Source organism: Ipomoea nil, unplaced genomic scaffold (assembly GCF_001879475.1).
Source record: "Ipomoea nil cultivar Tokyo-kokei standard unplaced genomic scaffold, Asagao_1.1 scaffold1576, whole genome shotgun sequence".
NCBI classification, from domain to species: domain Eukaryota; kingdom Viridiplantae; phylum Streptophyta; class Magnoliopsida; order Solanales; family Convolvulaceae; genus Ipomoea; species Ipomoea nil.
In genome coordinates, this window is record NW_017618004.1 from 3246149 (window position 1) to 3266065 (window position 19917).

Genomic DNA, 19917 nt, shown 5'->3' on the forward strand with positions numbered 1-19917 from the left:
ACTGCGAGTACAAAATGTGTCAACTATAGATACAGAATCTGACTTGATAATTGCTCACACATAATATGATAGCTACATGTATAGAAACTATCAACTGCAAATATGTCAACTATAGACACAGAATCTGAAGTTATTTTTGAAAGGGTCTACAATGCAAGGTAGAACCTGGTCCATGGTATAATTTGCCATCTAGAGTACTGACTACTGCAACGCCTGATATTCAAGGGAGTTGTTTTTAACTCTTTACTTTTTACAGACACCAAAATTTCAAAGTTCTTTCTACTCTTCTGTTCATTAAGGCAGAAGCTGGAATTCAATTGGGATTTCCCCTAAATGTCTTATTTTGGTTGTCAAAATTAGAAAACAGAGCCATTTCTATGGGAGAAAGAGGTTTCATTAAGCAAGAATCTCTTCTTCCATGAAACAATGCTTGTCCTTTTTGTCAAAACAGATTCTACAACATTTTTCAGTTTTTATCCTGCATAGGATATATAAACTTCATGCAGAAAAATGGAGTCAGTGGAAGGGCTCAGGCACTACTTCTTTTGCTCCATTTTACTATCCCTATTAACATTTTGCACCTCAGCAGACACCATAACCACAGATCAACCCATCACAGATGGCAGAACCATAGTTTCAGCTGGTGGAAACTTTGAACTTGGATTTTTCAGCCCTGGAAAATCCAAGAATCGATATGTTGGCATTTGGTACAGCAAGATACCAACTAAGGATGTGGTCTGGGTTGCTAACAGAGATACTCCGCTAAACAACACTTCTGGCAAGCTAATGCTCAAAGACAATGGGATCCTAGTACTCCTAGATGGTAGCAATCAAGAAATCTGGTCATCAAATTCATCAACATCCTTGAAAAATCCAGTGGCCAGGCTTTTGGACACTGGAAATCTTGTTGTGAGAGAGGGAAATGGCCAAAGTTCCAACAATTCTGCCTGGCAGAGTTTTGATTATCCTGGTAATACTTTGCTACCAGGCATGAAGCTAGGCCGGAACTTAGCCACTGGTCATGCCTGGTCCCTGACCTCGTGGAAGAGCGCTGATGATCCTGCTGTAGGTGAATACACAGAAATGGTAGACATTAATGGATTCCCCGAAATTTCTCAGTTCAGAGGTGCAAACAAATCTCCTATTTCTAGATCTGGGCCTTGGAACGGAGAGATGTTTACTGGTGTGCCTAACATTAAAGATAATCCCTACTATACGTTTGAGTTTATTATGAATGACAGAGAGATTTACTACACATATGAGCTTATAGATAGCTCGGTTCCTAGCAGGGTTGTAATCAATCCAACTGGCATGATTGACCGCTTAATATGGATTGAGCGCACCAAAAGCTGGATTGTTTACTTGACAGCACAGACAGATAACTGTGAGCGTTATGGGACGTGCGGAGCTTTTGGCAAGTGCAATATCAACAGCTCCCCTCCCTGTGACTGTCTGAAAGGATTTATCCCAAAATATCCACAAGATTGGGATGCAACAGATTGGTCAAATGGGTGTGTCCGGAGAACTCAATTGGATTGTGGGGATGCTGACAGGTTTTATACATACAGAGGTCTAAAATTGCCAGATACATCGCATTCCTGGTATGATAGGAGCATTGGCCTTGAGGAATGTAAGGGATTGTGCTTGAAAAATTGCAGCTGTACAGCTTATTCTAATGTAGATGTAAGATATGGTGGAAGTGGGTGCTTGCTCTGGTTTGGAGACCTAACTAATATTAGGGAGTTCGATCAAGTTGATCAAGATCTGTACGTGAGAATTGCTGCATCAGATTCTGGTAAGAGTATTTTCAAGAGCATTTTACACTTATTCAGATCATATTCTTGATCAATCTACTTATGTGGCATCACATTTGAAGTTCTATGACTGATAGATAGGCTGGGAAATAAATCATGACAGATATCTCTCAAAATGGACAGAAGAAACAAGAGGTGACGAAGATAGTTATACCAACAATTTCAGGGATACTTATTCTAAGCTTTTTGGTTTGGTTTGCACTATATAAAAGGAAAAAAGGTCAGATTTTTTACCACCTTTAATATGCAAGGTTGAGTGTCAAATATTTTCAGGCATTACTACTAACCCGAAGCAAAATTCCTATCTAGCTTGACTACCTGTTTTGCGAAATGATTATGCTACAGTAATAAGAGAAATTCTTCATTCACAGCAATGATTTCTAAAAATTCTTCTATTTCCAATTTTACAGGAGCTAAGGTTGACAAGGAAGACTGTGATTTACCATTATTTACTTTGGAAACTGTAGTCTCCGCAACAAACAACTTTTCTTCTGATAATCTTATTGGAGAGGGTGGATTTGGACCTGTTTACAAGGTATTGAATTGCACAAAACTTGGGCTCTTTAGTCATGCTGAGGAATCAAAGACAGTATTACATGCTTTGGTAAAACTATTGCAGGGTAAGCTACCGACTGGAACAGAAATAGCGGTCAAGAAGCTTTCTGAATATTCTGGCCAAGGTGCTCAGGAGTGGGAGAATGAAGTGTGCATAATTGCAAAACTTCAACATAGAAACCTCGTTACGCTTCAAGGTTGCTGTGCCGAGGGAGGACAAAGGATTCTAATATATGAATATATGCCAAATAATAGCTTGGACTACTTCATATTTGGTTAGATTTTCTTGACTTCTATATCAAAAAAACCAGCAGTGTGACAATATAGCTACTAAATTTCTAAAAAAAAACGAATCAACAATAATATGTATGCAGATGAGAGCAGAAAAGGAATACTTACATGGCAAAAACGCTTTGAAATTGCTGTGGGAATATCACGTGGACTCCTTTATCTTCACCAGGACGCCAGATTAAGAATTATACATAGAGATCTGAAGGTAAGTAACATATTACTGGATGCTGAATTGAACGCCAAGATTTCAGACTTTGGCCTTGCTAGAATTGTAGGAGAAGACGATGCTCTGGCAAGAACAAAGCGAATTGTAGGAACATAGTAAGTTTCATCAGCATCAAAACATTAATGCACTGTGCTAATCAATTAATAACAGTTAGGTTGGTGTTGATGTTTGGATGCAGTGGTTATATGTCACCTGAGTATGTTCTTGATGGCAACTTTTCAGTAAAATCAGACGTTTTCAGCCTTGGAGTGATTCTATTAGAACTCGTTAGTGGAAGGAAGAACAGGAGGTTTCATCATTTAGAGCATCATCACAATCTTCTAGGTCATGTAAGTATATATGATTTTGTTGTACCTTTTTACTAATTTGTTGAATAAGATGAATAACTAGTTTGGTTATACTATACTGTAGGCATGGCTATTGTGGAATGATGGTGACCCTATAGAACTAATGGATAATTGTGTGAGAGACTCTTATGTGGAATCTCAAGTGCTAAGATGCATTCATGTAGCTCTTCTTTGTGTGTCGAAACTACCAGAAGACAGGCCAACAATGACCTCAGTGGTTTTAATGTTGGAGAATGAGGAAGTGGCTTTACCTCAACCTAAAGAGCCAGGCTTCTTTGTGGAAAGGAATTCAACTGAAGCATCTTCTTCAAATGAGGAAACATCCTACTCTGAAGCTGCAAACATGACATTCAGCATTCTTGAAGGTAGATAAAAACAACATTTAAGTTTTTGAGTGGATAGATAACCATAATGGACACTATGATTAATATTAAGATTGTATCTCTCCATATCATTTCATTGTTCCCAAAATGTTGAATCCCCAACCCGAAAGGCCCTCTACGCCCCCGGCCCAACAGAGCTGGGAGGCTAGACCTTTGCTTACTGCGTACAAAGAGCTCCCCTCACTTTGAGAGGTTGCTTCTACCTGGTGAGACTTGATCCCGGGTCATTGTTCCCAAACTTCACCCTTGACCAACTGAGTTGCCCATGCGGGTCTTTTCATCAACAGGGTGCAATTATTTCAATTTGTCTCTACTCCTCAGGCCCCTATAAATGAAGACACCTGATCTGGCAATTTGATCAACAGCAACTCATTTGCTTTTTAATTTATAATTTTTATCCTTTTATTCTTCAATTATGCTATGTACCATGAAGCTGGACGGATTATCTTTATTCATTTTAATTATTTGTTTCAAGATATGAAAAACAACATAAATGTCCATTGACTATTAACTAACAAACACAACCAACAAATTAATGTCACGCAGTGCAAATTTGACCGATATCCACTACTTGCACCCAATAGCCACTGACAACGATCAATGATGCGAAGTGCGAGCCAAACAATAAATTAATAAGAGAAAATAGCATTTTTGGGGTCATTATATTTATATCAAATAGCAATTTCATTTTACAAATTATTGATATAATTTAACATTCTAAAAGTTTTCACAAGATCACGATTTTAGTCTCTCTTTTTATGAGATGGAGGTTTTGACAATTTTGGTTCATTAACCAATTCATGGAGACTTTAATAATCCAAAATTGGAAATTATAATTTTGTTTCCATATTGACTTATAGGCTCCATATGTGCGATAACAATTTTTAACGGTTATCATTAACTAATGACAAAATTTACTGCCTCATGAAAAATTTTGAAGTATCAATGATACTTACATAAACAATTGAGGAATTGAACCTATTATTTTGCATAAATATATGGGCAAAAAACACTAATTTTTCTAATAAAAAACATATAACATTATTGCAACGTAATAGGGTCATTTGCAATAAATAAATAAGAGAAAAATATCATTTTCCTAATAAGTGACTCCACTCACTTGTAATCAAATAACATTATTGCAACGTAATAGGGTCATTTGCAATAAATAAATAAGAGAAAAATATCATTTTCCTAATAAGTGACTCCACTCACTTGTAATCAAATATTAAAGAATCCAATCAGATAGTATTATACTCAGAAAAGAAATTTAAGAGGGTCGTGTAGTACTAAGTTCTACTACATGTCCTCCTAAATTCTACCCCATCACTTTTACTCTATGACATGACAAATAAAGATAGACTATTTTCATCATGTAGGTCCTAAAGAAAGAGTCAATATGAGGAATTTGTAAGAGGGAATAAAAGTTGGAATGTAGTATTTTCGTAATACTACTCTTTAAACATAAATTCACATTTAGAGAGAGAGAAAAAAAAAAAAAAAAAAAGTGCATCACAATTTAGTCAACAGGTATAAAAAGGTTCCTATTCTTGGAGTGTTCCCCTTCCCTATGATATAAAAAAACAGGTATAAAAAGAATAATACCCAACTATATTGACTCAGCACCGACTACGACATCCTGAGTACTGAACAGACTACTGCCACGCCGGATCTTTTACCGACACCAAAAATTCAAAGTTCTACTCTGATCATTAAGGCAGAAGGTGGAATTCAATTGGGATTTCTCCGACATGTCTGTTTTCGGTTGTCGGAATTAGAAAACAGAGCCATTTCTATGGGAGAAAGAGGTTTCATTAAGCAAAAATCTCTTCTTTCATGAAACAATTCAGTTTTTATGAATATAGGATTTATAAGCTTGATCAAGAAAATCCCAGAAAACTGGAAATGAAATCATTGCAAGGGCTGAGGCTCTACTTCTTTTGCTCCAGTTTACTATCTCTATTCACATTTTGCACCTCAGCAGACACCATAACCCCAGATCACCCCATCACAGATGGTACTACCATAGTTTCAGCTGGTGGAAACTTTGAACTTGGATTTTTCAGCCCTGGAAAATCCAAGAAGCGATATGTTGGCATTTGGTACAGCAACATACCAACTAAGGATGTGGTCTGGGTTGCTAACAGAGATACTCCGCTAAACAACACTTCTGGCAAGCTAATCCTCAAGGACAATGGGATCCTAGTACTCCTAAATGGTAGCAAAGAAGAAATCTGGTCATCAAATTCATCAAAATCCTTGAAAAATCCAGTGGCTCAGCTTTCAGACACAGGAAATCTTGTTGTGAGAGCGGGAAATGACCATAGTTCCAAAAATTCCGCCTGGCAGAGTTTTGATTATCCTGGCAATACTTTGCTACCAGGCATGAAGCTTGGCCGGAACTTAGTCACTGGCCATGTCTGGTACCAGAACTCGTGGAAGAGCGCTGATGATCCTGCTGTAGGTGAATACACAGAAATGATAGACATTAATGGATTCCCCGAAATTTTTCAGTTCAGAGGTGCAAACAAATCTCCTTTTTCTAGATCTGGGCCTTGGAATGGAGAGATGTTTACTGGCGTGCCTAGCATTAAAAATAATCCCTACTATACGTTTGAGTTTATTATGAATGACAGAGAGATATACTACACATATGAGCCTACAGATAGCTCAGTTCCTAGCAGGGTTGTAATCAATCCAACTGGCATCATTGAACGCTTAACATGGATTGAACGCACCAAAAGCTGGATTGTTTACTTGACAGCACAGACAGATAACTGTGATCGTTATGGGATGTGTGGAGCTTTTGGCAAGTGCAATATCAACAGCTCCCCACCCTGTGACTGTCTGAAAGGATTTATCCCAAAATATCTACAAGACTGGGAGGCAACAGATTGGTCAAATGGGTGTGTCCGCAGAACTCAATTGGATTGTGGGGAAGCTGACAGATTTTTTATATACAGAGGTGTAAAATTGCCAGACACACGCCATTCCTGGTATGACAGGAGCATTGGCCTCGAGGAATGTAAGAGATTGTGCTTGAAAAATTGCAGCTGTACAGCTTATTCTAATATAGATGTAAGAGATGGTGGAAGTGGATGCTTGCTCTGGTTTGGAGACCTAACTGATATTAGGGTTTTGGATGAAGTTGATCAAGATCTGTACATAAGGATTGCTGCATCAGATTTTGGTAAGAGTATTTATTTCCTTGTGGTACTGCAATTAATTTCTGCTATGGTGCAAAATTCTTTATAACATAGTACTAGTGCATAGCAAGTTGAACTGGCTAAGGATAAAGTTTCTTTCAAGCTTGCTTGATTTTCAAGAGCATTTAAACTTATTCAGATCATATTCTTGATCAATCTACTTATGTGGCACCACATTTGAAGTTCTATGACTGATAGGCTGGGATATAATTCATGGCAGATATCTCTCAAAATGGACAGAAGAAACAAGAGGTGACGAAGATAGTTATACCCACAATTTCAGGGATACTTATTCTAAGCTTTTTGGTTTGGTTTGCACTATATAAAAGGAAAAAAGGTCAGATTTTTTACCACCTTTAATATGCAATGTTGAGTGTCAAATATTTTCAGGCATTACTACTAACCTGAAGCAAAATTCATATCTAGCTTGACTACCTGTTTTGAGAAATGATTATGCTACAGTAATAAGAGAAACTCTTCATTCACAGCAATGATTTCTAAAAATTCTTCTATTTCCTATTTTACAGGAGCTAAGGTTGACAAGGAAGACTGTGATTTACCATTATTTACTTTGAAAACTGTAGTCTCCGCAACAAACAACTTTTCTTCTGATAATCTTATTGGAGAGGGTGGATTTGGACCTGTTTACAAGGTATTGAATTGCACAAAACTTGGGCTCTTTAGTCATGCTGAGGAATCAAAGACAATATTACATGCTTTGGTAAAACTATTGCAGGGTAAGATACCAACTGGAACAGAAATAGCGGTAAAGAAGCTTTCTGAAAATTCTGGCCAAGGTGTTACGGAGTGGGAGAATGAAGTGAGCATAATTGCAAAACTTCAACATAGAAACCTCGTCACGCTTCAAGGTTGCTGCGCCGAGGGAGGACAAAGGATACTAATATATGAATATATGCCAAACAATAGCTTGGACTACTTCATATTTGGTTAGATTTTCTTGACTTCTAAATCGAAAAAACCAGCAGTGTGACAATAGCTACTAAATTTCTCATACAAAACTGAATCAACAATAATATGTATGCAGATGAGAGCAGAAAAGGAATACTTACCTGGCAAAAACGCTTTGAAATTGCTGTGGGAATATCACGTGGACTCCTTTATCTTCATCAGGACTCCAGATTCAAAATTATACATAGAGATCTGAAGGCGAGTAACATATTACTGGATGCTGAATTGAACGCCAAGATTTCTGACTTTGGCCTTGCTAGAATTGTAGGTGAAGATGATGCTCTGGCAAGAACAAAGCGAATTATAGGAACATAGTAAGTTTCATTAGCATCAAAACATTAATGCAATGTGCTAATCAATTAATAACTTAAGTTGGTCTGTTGGTGTTGATGTTTGATACAGTGGTTACATGTCACCCGAGTATGCTGTTGATGGCAACTTCTCTGTAAAATCAGACGTTTTCAGCCTTGGAGTGATTCTATTAGAACTCATTAGTGGAAGAAAGAACAGGAAGTTTCAGCATTTAGACCATCATCACAATCTTCTAGGTCATGTAAGTATATATGATTTTGTTGTACCTTTTTACTAATTTGTTGAATAAGATGAATAACTAATTTGGTTATACTATACTGTAGGCATGGCTATTGTGGAATGATGGTGACCCTCTAGAACTAATGGATAATTGTGTGAGAGACTCTTATGTGGAATCTCAAGTGATAAGATGCATTCATGTAGCTCTTCTTTGTGTTTCGAAACTACCAGAAGACAGACCAACAATGGCATCAGTAGTTTTCATGTTGGAGAATGAGGAAGTCGCTATACCTCAACCTAAAGAGCCAGGCTTCTTTGTGGAAAGGAATTCAACTGAAGCATCTTCTTCAAATGAGGAAACATCCCACTCTGAAGCTGCAAACATGACATTCAGCATTCTTGAACCTAGATAAAAACAACATATAATTTTTTGAGTGGGTACATAACCAAAATGGACACTAAGATTAAGATTAAGATTGTATCTCTCCATATCATTTCATCTTATCCAACGGAGTGCAATTTTTCCAAAATATATATATATATATATATATATATATATATATATATATATATATATATATATATATATATATATATATATATATTGCTTCAAACTTAAATATTTGTATGTTAATATATTCAATAATACGGAGTAGTTCTTCTTAACTAAATTTTCAAGCTAAACCTAATTTTATTAGTACTATATTTATTTTAAAGAATTAAGTATAAAACTAAGAATTAAGTCTAATCTAATCAATATATTAATTACCGAGAAAAATGCATTTTGAAGAAAATACACTGAATGTTTTTTTTGTCAAAATTGCATTAATGGAGGAGGTTTAATTTAATTAAGTAAGAATCTCTTCTTTCAAGAAACAAGAGTGCCATTGACCACTTGCTTTTCCTTTTTGTCAAAGTGGCTGATTTCTTAACATCATTAGCTTTTCTACCCTGTACAAGATTTATAAATTTCAAGCATAAAATCTGAGAAAAAAAAACAGAAAATGAAATCAATGGAAGGGCAAGGGCTCTACTTCTTTTGCTCCATTTTACTATCTCTATTCACATTTTGCACATCAGTAGACACCATAACAATAGATCATCCCATCACAGATGGCACTACCATAGTTTCAGCTGGTCGCAACTTCAAACTTGGATTTTTCAGCCCAGGAAAATCCAAGAATCGATATGTTGGCATTTGGTACAGCAAGATACCAACTAAGGATGTGGTCTGGGTTGCTAACAGAGAAACTCCGCTAAACAACACTTCTGGCAAGCTAATGCTCAAAGTCAATGGGATCCTAGTACTCCTAGATGGTTGCAATAAAGAAATCTGGTCATCGAATTCATCAATATCCTTGAAAAATCCAGTGGCTCAGCTTTCAGACACAGGAAATCTTGTTGTGAGAGAGGGAAATGACCATAATTCCAAAAATTCCGCTTGGCAGAGTTTTGATTATCCTGGTAATACTTTGCTTGCATGAAGCTTGGCCAGAACTTAGCCACCGGTCATGTCTGGAGCCTGACATCATGGAAGAGCAATGATGATCCTGCTCTAGGTGAATACTCAGAAATGCTGGATGTTGATGGATTCCCTCAACTTTTTCTTTACAGGGGTGTAAATAAATCTATTAGATTTAGACATGGGCCATGGAATGGACAGATCTTTACTGGTACACCTAATTTTAAGAACAATTCACATTATACGATTTGCTTTTTATCGATCAGAAGGAGATATACTACAAATATGAGCTTGTTAATAGTTCAGCTCAAAGCAGGGTCGTATTAAATTCAGCTAGAACTATTTAGAGCTTAATTTGGATTGAACGAACCCAAAGTTGGTCTGTTCACATGACAGGTCAAACAGATAACTGCGCAAGATATTCATTTTATGGAGCTTTCGGTAAGTGCAATATCAACAACTCCCCTCCCTGTGACTGTCTGAAAGGATTTATACCAAAATATCCACAAGACTGGGAGGCAACAGATTGGTCAAATGGGTGTGTCCGCAGAACTCCATTGGATTGTGGGGATGCTGACAGATTTTTTATATACAGAGGTGTAAAATTGCCAGACACGCCATTCCTAGTATGACAGGAGCATTGGCCTTGAGGAATGTAAGAGATTGTGCTTGAAAAATTGCAGCTGTACAGCTTATTCTAATATAGATGTAAGAGATGGTGGAAGTGGATGCTTGCTCTGGTTTGGAGACCTAACTGATATTAGTTATTTGGATGAAGATGATCAAGATCTGTACATAAGGATTGCTGCATCAGATTTTGGTAAGAGTATTTATTTCCTTGTGGTAGTGCAATTAATTTCTGCTATGGTGCAAAATTCTTGAAAACATAGTACTAGTGCAGAGCAAGTTAAACTGGCTAAGGATAAAGTTTCTTTCAAGCTTGCTTGATTTTCAAGAGCATTTTACACTTATTCAGATCATATTCTTGATCAATCTACTTATGTGGCACCACATTTGAAGTTCTATGACTGATAGGCTGGGATATAATTCATGGCAGATATCTCTCAAAATGGACAGAAGAAACAAGAGGTGACGAAGATAGTTATACCCACAATTTCAGGGATACTTATTCTAAGCTTTTTGGTTTGGTTTGCACTATATAAAAGGAAAAAAGGTCAGATTTTTTACCACCTTTAATATGCAATGTTGAGTGTCAAATATTTTCAGGCATTACTACTAACCTGAAGCAAAATTCCTATCTAGCTTGACTAACTGTTTTGAGAAATGATTATGCTACAGTAATAAGAGAAACTCTTCATTCACAGCAATGATTTCGAAAATTCTTCTATTTCCAATTTTACAGGAGCTAAGATAGACAAGGAAGACTGTGATTTACCTAGAGCCGTCAAAATGGGTTTAGCCCGCCGGGCTTTCCCGCCCTGCCCACCAAAAGGGCGGGGTGGGCTTATGTTTTTGAAGCCCATTTTAAAAACGGGCTTTTTTGCCCGCCCCGCCTAGCCCGCCAGCCCGCCTTTTTTTTTTTTTTTTAGTTATATATATAACTAATATATATATTAGGTACTGTATATATACAGTAACTAATATATATATATTACTAATATATATATATATATATTAGTTACTGTATATATAGAGTAACTAATATATATATTAGTTATATATATATATAGTTACTGTAAGTAACTAATATATATATATATATATATATATATATATATATATATATATATATATATATATATATATAATTAATATATATAATATGTATAATAGTATCGGTTATTCGGTGATCGCGGTTATTACACCTTCATAATCGAATAGTCGAATAACTGATTTTTTTTTCCTTATAACCGTTAATCGAAATTATCCGTCGGTTCGGTTATCGATTATCGGTTTTTCGGTAATTATACTTACCCCTATTGGTGTCATTGTTGTCATGTTGTGATGAACGAATTTATGTTATTTTCTTGTGAATAAGTATTTTAAGTAGATAGCAATTAAGTTATTTACATAGTCACATTAGAGTTTAGATTTTAGGGACACTTCACACATGATTTAAAAAAAAAAAAAAAAAAAAAAAAAAAAAAAAAAGAGGCGGGCTTTGGCGGGGCCCGCGGGCCTAAGGGGGCCGGGGCGGGCTGCCTCTATCTAGGCCCGTATTCTTGGCGGGCTTTGGCGGGCCCCGCCCCGCAAGCCCGCATTGACAGCTCTAGATTTACCATTATTTACTTTGGAAACTGTAGTCTCCGCAACAAACAACTTTTCTTCTGATAATCTTATTGGAGAGGGTGGATTTGGATTTGTTTACAAGGTATTGAATTGCACAAAACTTGGGCTCTTTAGTCATTCTGAGGAATCAAAGTCAATATTACATGCTTTGGTAAAACTATTGCAGGGTAAGCTACCAACTGGAACAGAAATAGCAGTCAAGAAGATTTCTGAAAATTCTGGCCAAGGTGCTCAGGAGTGGGAAAATGAAGTGATCATAATTGCAAAACTTCAACATAGAAACCTTGTCACACTTCAAGGTTGCTGTGCCGAGGGAGGACAAAGGATTCTAATATATGAATATATGCCAAATAATAGCTTGGACTACTTCATATTTGGTTAGATTTTCTTTACTTCTAAATCGAAAAAACCAGCAGTAATGACAATAGCTACTAAATTTCTCATACAAAACTCAATCAACAATAATATGTATGCAGATGAGAGCAGAAAAAGAATACTTACCTGGCAAAAACGCTTTGAAATTGCTGTGGGAATATCACATGGAATCCTTTATCTTCATCAGGACTCCAGATTCAAAATTATACATAGAGATCTGAAGGCGAGTAACATATTACTGGATGCTGAATTGAACGCCAAGATTTCTGACTTTGGCCTTGCTAGAATTGTAGGAGAAGATGATGCTCTGGCAAGAACAAAACGAATTATAGGAACATAGTAAGTTTCATTAGCATCAAAACATTAATGCACTGTGCTAACAATTACTCCGTAATAACTTATGTTGGTCTGTTGGTGTTGATGTTTGATACAGTGGTTATATGTCACCCGAGTATGCTGTTGATGGCAACTTCTCTGTAAAATCAGATGTTTTCAGCCTTGGAGTGATTTTATTGGAACTCATTAGTGGAAGGAAGAACAGGACATTTCATCATTCAGATCATCACCACAATCTTCTGGGTCATGTAAGTATATGTGATTTTGTACCTTTTTACTAATTTATTGAATCAGATGAATAACGAGTTTGGTTATACTATATACTGTAGGCATGGCTCTTGTGGAATGATGGTGACCCTATAGAACTAATGGATAATTGTGTGAGAGACTCTTATGTGGAATCTCAAGTGCTAAGATGCATTCATGTAGCTCTTCTTTGTGTTTCGAAACTACCAGAAGACAGACCAACAATGGCCTCAGTAGTTTTCATGTTGGAGAATGAGGAAGTGGCTTTACCTCAACCAAAAGAGCCAGGCTTCTTTGTGGAAAGGAATTCAACTGAAGCATCTTCCAAAAATGTGGACATATGCCACTCTGAAGTTGCAAAGATGACATTCAGCATTCTTGAGCCTAGATAAAAACAACATATAATTTTTTGAATGGGTACATAACCAAAATGGACACTAAGATTAGTATAATTCCTCCTACTCCTAATAAACCCCCACCATACAGATGAGGAAAGAAGTTGCTATGAAATTGCAATGAAAACATTTCATCTCCCTCTATTGCTTCTAACTCAATCAAACCCTCTTCTAATTTACTCCCACCATTTGGAATGAATACTGCTGTAAAATGTACTGTATTTATTTTGGATAGCATAGAACCTTAATTTTTTAGGGCAACTGAGGAAATGAGCCGTCTGGGAAATGTGGTTGCCGATAAAGCTGATGAAATTGCCGGCGACTTCTTATACGTCAGCCGACATCGACGTTAGCGTTGGTGTTTTCATTTTCCATTATTATGTCATTGCTAATGTAGTGTGTAACCTTGACATCGATCGTCTTCCACCCTGTATTCCCCATAGTTCAGATTGATGACAGTCAATTGAACAAATCTGTGATGGAGATGACGGCGGTGGTTGTCTCTCTCCTCGCCAAGATCGACGAAGGGGGAGATAGTTGATCGGCGACGATGGAGGTGGTTGCCTATCCCTCCAACAAAATCGATGACGGGGAAGCAACTGTCACGATCCTGCGACGTCGTTTTTGTATTGAGCTCAGTAACATCATCCGAGGACGAGATAGCACGTGGCTTGTGATCAGGAAGTGAAGTTAGTTATTTTTTTTTATTTTTTTTTTTTGGAAAAACAGAAGAACATTCATTAATTCAAATCGAAGTACAATTCATTGACAATAAAGGACCGAGGGTTAAAGGACCACTCATGACGCACAGACATAGAACAGACTTCCCTGGTAAGGTTATGGGCAACACTATTCGCAATACGACTAACATAAAAGATGGCTACATGCCTAAGTGAGCTGTGAGCGTAGCAAATTTTTTATATCTGAGATAACAAGATCAAAAGAGGACTCCTCTCCATTAAGATTCAAGCTTTGGACAATTTGGAGAGCATCAGTTTCAACCCACCTATAACCCATACGATATGAGTTTGGATTAACAGCGGCAAAGTTAGTTGTTATTATATTTTGTTATTTTACTACTTTCCTTTAAATTTTCAGAGGATGTTGAGAAAAAGATATAGATGGAATCATGGAATGAATCCTTTAAATTTCCAGAGGATGTTGAGAAAAAGATATAGATGGAATCATGGAATGAATGAGAATTTGGGAGGCTACATTTGCTCACTGCGCACAAAGAACCCCCCTCACTGAGACTCAATCCCTGGTCATTTTTCCAAAGTTTCACCTCTATGACCAGTTGAGCTACCTACGGTATTCTTTTCTTTTAATTATGGATGGCAATGGAGAATATTGTGTGTGTGTATTTATTTATTTATAATAATTATTCGGGGACGGGACGGGGAGGGATATCGCCGTCTCCGAAAATTTTTCTTATCCCCGTGTTTGTCAGGATGGGGATCGGAGATCCCTGTTAGGAACGAGACAAATTGTCATCCCTACTTTTAATTTATCTAGGCTATTACATTTGATATCAAAGCTTGTAGCTCGCACTGTCATGTTGGGCTCAATTACTGGAGATGATAAACACTGTCATGTTGGGCTCAATTACTGGAGATGATAAACGTCAACGGATGAAAGATAGACAAGTGCAGATCGAAGGCCAAATGGAAGCCGTGAGGCAAGAAATGCAGGATCTCTTTGATCGTGTTTGCTAAGGTTATTGAATCGTCCAACTCCACCTGTGTTTGAGACTACTCACAGAACCTCTTTAGTCCGAGGGAGAGATAATGTACCTAATCTTTGCAACTGGGAACCTGGGGAAAACAACTATGCTCCAAGTAGAAGGATCAATGTTCTTGATGTTGTTGAGAATATGAACCTGAATCCCCCTAATGAAATACAAAACCTACCTAGAGTTGAATTCCCATAATTTGATTATGCTTATACAATCCTAGGTTATGGGTTAGAAGATGTGAAAGATTTTTTATGATTTCCCAAACCCTTGTGTATTCTTATTTGGATTACTTGACTTTGTATCTGAATGGTAAGGTAGGAATATGGTTTGAGGGCTATGTGAGTAACCTAAGGGGTGAATTTGTTTGGATGGATTTTGCCCAAGCAGTTTATAGGAGATTTGGCAATAATTCAGTATCAATAGAAGAAGAATTCATTGTCCTTAAAACATATAGGTAAGGGGTATGAGTTTACAAAGAAGTATGAGGAATTAAAGAGCTCATTCAGAATATGAAGCTCAAAGTCTACAATGTACCGTCTTTAATTGTGACATAAGTTATGTTGTGATGAAATCTGTGACAAAGTAACATGGACTATCCATGGAGAAACATTTCAGAAGGATATTGAGGTTAAGGGAGTGCGATGTGGTCCTGCTCAAATTATTCCGTGGAGTCGAGTCTACCTTCATAATTTATTCATAATTTATCTTTTAAAAGTTCACAATTTGTATACTTCAAACATACAATGTTAACATATATGTAATTGATTACCTTTTTTATTCACAAGTTCCATTCAAATACTGCATTCACACAATATTAACATATTAGGATTTGATGACCCTGTATTGTATTCACAAATTCCCTTCTAAAACTGTTATAGTGTTATGTACACAATTTATATTCTAGAAGTTCACAATTCTAATACTAAAAATACACAATTTATACAACGTTTAAGACCAGGGTTTACCTTACAAAGTGAACCCCGGTTCATGGTATAACGTAACAACTCATGATCCTAAGTATGAACTGGATTGATCAGTATGGACTCATAGAACTGCACACTGCCACTTTAAACACGATTAAAGCAACACCAATCTAAAAATGACCAATTAATGCATAAAAAAAGTAAAACAATTAAGCACTTATCACTAATATTATTGAAGAATAAATAAAAAGATGTAATGAAATTATAATGTATAGATTCATAGATTTTCCTATGTATATGATTGAGATTTAATTGTAATCATATGGAACTCTTTCTCTTACAAACTCTACTTGATATTTTGAAATATTAATTTTTTTTCCAAAAATATTGATTAGATAATAAATTTTTTTTCATTTAAATTCCTATAGTGAAGTAAAAAATTTTCCAAGACAGAAAATAAAATGTGTTACAATGAAGAATGTTTAATTTAAGCAAAGAGAATACTACACATATCTTTCACATTTTTTAATGACCAAATTAAAAGAAACAAATCAACTAAGTAATTATTATTATTTTATTTTCAGATGAAAAAATATTTGCGAAAAGAATTTTAAAAATAATAATACTAAAAATAAAAATAAATGTAACGAGTTCTTTTTGTATGCACTAATTTGACTGTTATAATAATAAATAAACAACAACAGCTACTACAACAAAATGTCCATCATCATCATAATTCATTAAAAAAACAAAAATAAAATTGCATTTTGGTATATATTTATCCTATCCATTGTCCACATAAGAAGATAACCATCTTCTTCAATATTATTTAAAAAATAATAATTGAACTGATTTTACAAGCTTAAAAGTTTAGTTAGAGTTTTTTTTTTAGTTGAGAATCTATTCCATCTTAATATACATTTATAATTTATGCTTTCGAACGAACAACTAGTTCATCTGAAATATTATTGAAGAATAAATGATGGATGAAGACACCTGATATGGCAATTAGATCGACGGCAACTAATATGTTTTTTAATTTATAATTTTTTATCCTTTTATTCTTCAATTATGCTATGTACCATGGAGCTGGACGGATTATCTTTATTCGTTTTTAATTATTTGTTTCAAGATCTTTAAAACAACATAAATGTCTATTGAATTCTAACTTCTAACTAACTAATTAACACAACTCATCACCTAACAAATTAATGTAAACGAGTTTTTTTTTTTCTTATTTTATGACTATACAAATATAGAAAGGATGTCAAGCAGTGCAACTTTGACCGACGACGGATATAACTTATCCCCTACTTGCACCCCCACCCACCAGCAAACAATCAATGATGCGAAGTGGACAAATTTTACTGTAAACCATGATCCAAAACGGGCGTCGTTTCTGTTGATGAAAAGAAACGGTACTGTTTTATATAATTAATTATGTTTGTATAACATATTCAGTTTCATTATATATATATATATATATATATATATATATATATTGTAATTTCATTTCAGCACAACTAAAATTTTATTTTAATTTACTTCAACTACAGTTTCATTTGACATTATACATACAATAGTCTTATTACAGTGACACGTGTTATTGAATTTCATTTTATATACACTGTAGCCTTATTACAACACAACTAAATTCTAATTCTAATTGAACTACGATTTCATTGGATAATATACACTCAAATATGTGAAATTATTATTCAGTTTCTTTTTATATACACTGTAGTTTCAATACAACACAACTAAAGTATCATTTTGATATAACTACAGTTTCATTTGACAATATACACTCAATATTTGAGACATGTTATTCAGTTTATTTTTATACATACTGTAGTTTCATTTTAGCAAAATTAAAGTATAATTTCAATTCAACTACAACTTTATGACAATATACACTCAATATGTGAGACATGTTATTCAGTTTCATTTTATATATACTGAAATTTCATTTCAACACAACTAAAGTATCATCAATTGAATTACAATTTCATTTGATAATATAAACACAATATATGAGACAAATTATTTAGTTTCATTTACATATATACATTGTAGTTTCATTTTGTTCTAAACACATAAAAAAATACGGAATTTATTAAAATTTAACGGCTATCATTTCTTTGCTTAAAGAAATGCCGCCGTTTACAAACCATGGCCCACCGTATAATAACCGTGCGAAGTGCGAGCCAAACAATAAATTGATAAGAGAAAATAGCATTTTTCCCTTATATCTAGTCTAGATTAAATAGCAATTTTATTTTACAAATTATTAACATAATAAGTATTATTAACATTCTAAGTTAAATTTTTTTTATTTTTTTTAAACATTCTAAGTTTTCATGAGATTGCGATTTTTATTTTTTATTTTTTTGTCATGAGATTGCGATTTTAGTCTCCCTTTTTATGAGATTGTGATTTTGATTCATTAAGCAGTTTGCGAAGACTTTAATGACTTAAAATCATAAATTACAATTTTGTTCCTATATTCAATAATAGGCTACATAGTACATACAATAACAATCTTTAACGCTTAGCGTTAACCAATGAAAAAAATCACTACCTTATGAAAAATTGAAGGTACACAATTAAGGAATTAAAACTATTATTTCGTATAAATATATGAGCAAAACACACTATTTTTTCTAATAAAAAACAGATAACATTATTGCAACGTTATGGGGCCATATGCAATTAACATCTTTATTAATGTTCCTCAGATGTGACTTATATTTATTAGGTATTATTGGGTATGCTCATGAATTGAGTTACTTCACTATTTGTAATCAAATACTAAAGAATTCAATTAGAAAGAATTCAATTAGATTGTGACATTGTCAAAGAGAAAATTTAGGAGGGATGTGTAACATTACTCTTAAACACAAATTTGCATTGAGAAAAAAAGGTTCATCACAATTTTTTTTTTTTATAAATAAAAGTAGACCGTATAAAAAGAATAATATCCAACGATATGACAATTTATATCGTGGACTAAGGTCAACATAGCATTGTGGATCCTAGATCAAAACGATGCCGTTTTGATAATTAAACTTTAACAGATTCTGTAGGTTCACGTTTCTCATGTTTCAACACAAATTTTATTTTATTCTATGTATATAATCAATATTCTTAAGGTACATAATTTCATAACACGAGACATAAAACCTCACAACACAAGACACATACAAATGTTATATGTTTACTTATTCTCAAATTTGATTTATGTAGATAATATGTTCTATAGGCACATAATTTTATAATACAAGACTGATACTGCTAATTCTACGTAAGCAATATAAAATAACACGAGACCAATTAAAGCAAGTACAATCTTTATTGATCCCGGTAAAGGCCCTAAGTACAATCTACTTGGCTGCTCTGAGTACCGACTGACTGCGGTCGGGATTCTCTAACAACAACCTATCGATTGTCCAAAAGTCCCTTACACTGTAGCTACTGTGGGTATTTATAGTTGCTAGGCCGGGGACAGGATTCCAGCCGTTCGGCATGTCCTCCACGTAGCCACCACGTGTCATCCTCCCGGGTGCCCTGCCTGTCGATGTAAAGAGCCGCCACGTGTCCTTCGTCAGCTCTTTCGCCGAAGGGCTACCGCTCGGTGGTCGACAACGTCGCTCGGGCAACTCCGGTCGGTCTACGACCGGGTTCTTCTTGTGGAGCCCGACCTGTTACCTGCAAAGACAAGGAGAAAGAGACAAAGGCTCCTCGGTCGTGGTGAAGCTATGTCGGTCGGGATATTCCCTACCAAGAGCCCCCCAGCCCGGGCCTTTTTGATCAGTCGGGAAAAAACGGGACGGGATGAGAGAAGCCCAACCGTCAGCCACCAAGCCGACCTGC

General features: G+C 35.4%; 2 protein-coding genes and 1 long non-coding RNA gene across 3 annotated transcripts; all 3 read left to right on the plus strand.

The window, feature by feature from the left end:
* The first annotated feature begins 329 nt into the window (after positions 1-329).
* On the plus strand, positions 330-8841 carry LOC109190332. Its single transcript, XM_019340799.1, has 14 exons — positions 330-1795; positions 1918-2034; positions 2225-2349; positions 2434-2644; positions 2744-2981; positions 3065-3215; positions 3298-3598; positions 5433-6806; positions 7043-7159; positions 7350-7474; positions 7559-7769; positions 7868-8105; positions 8194-8344; positions 8427-8841. Exons 1-14 carry the CDS (start codon positions 511-513, stop codon positions 8733-8735), a joined length of 4953 nt encoding a protein of 1650 aa, XP_019196344.1. The 5' UTR covers positions 330-510; the 3' UTR covers positions 8736-8841.
* Positions 8842-9307: 466 nt separating this feature from the next.
* Positions 9308-15741, plus strand: LOC109190334 (G-type lectin S-receptor-like serine/threonine-protein kinase At4g27290). The gene is made up of 11 exons (XM_019340800.1): positions 9308-9786; positions 9882-9995; positions 10181-10322; positions 10468-10604; positions 10842-10958; positions 12049-12116; positions 12201-12411; positions 12511-12748; positions 12843-12993; positions 13075-13400; positions 15399-15741. The coding sequence occupies exons 1-10, from the start codon at positions 9327-9329 to the stop codon at positions 13381-13383; spliced, it is 1947 nt and encodes a 648-aa protein (XP_019196345.1). The 5' UTR covers positions 9308-9326; the 3' UTR covers positions 13384-13400; positions 15399-15741.
* LOC109190465 lies at positions 10393-11177 on the plus strand. The gene is made up of 3 exons (XR_002055703.1): positions 10393-10604; positions 10842-10958; positions 11148-11177. It is a non-coding gene; the product is annotated as an uncharacterized LOC109190465 (long non-coding RNA).
* Positions 15742-19917: the final 4176 nt, after the last annotated feature.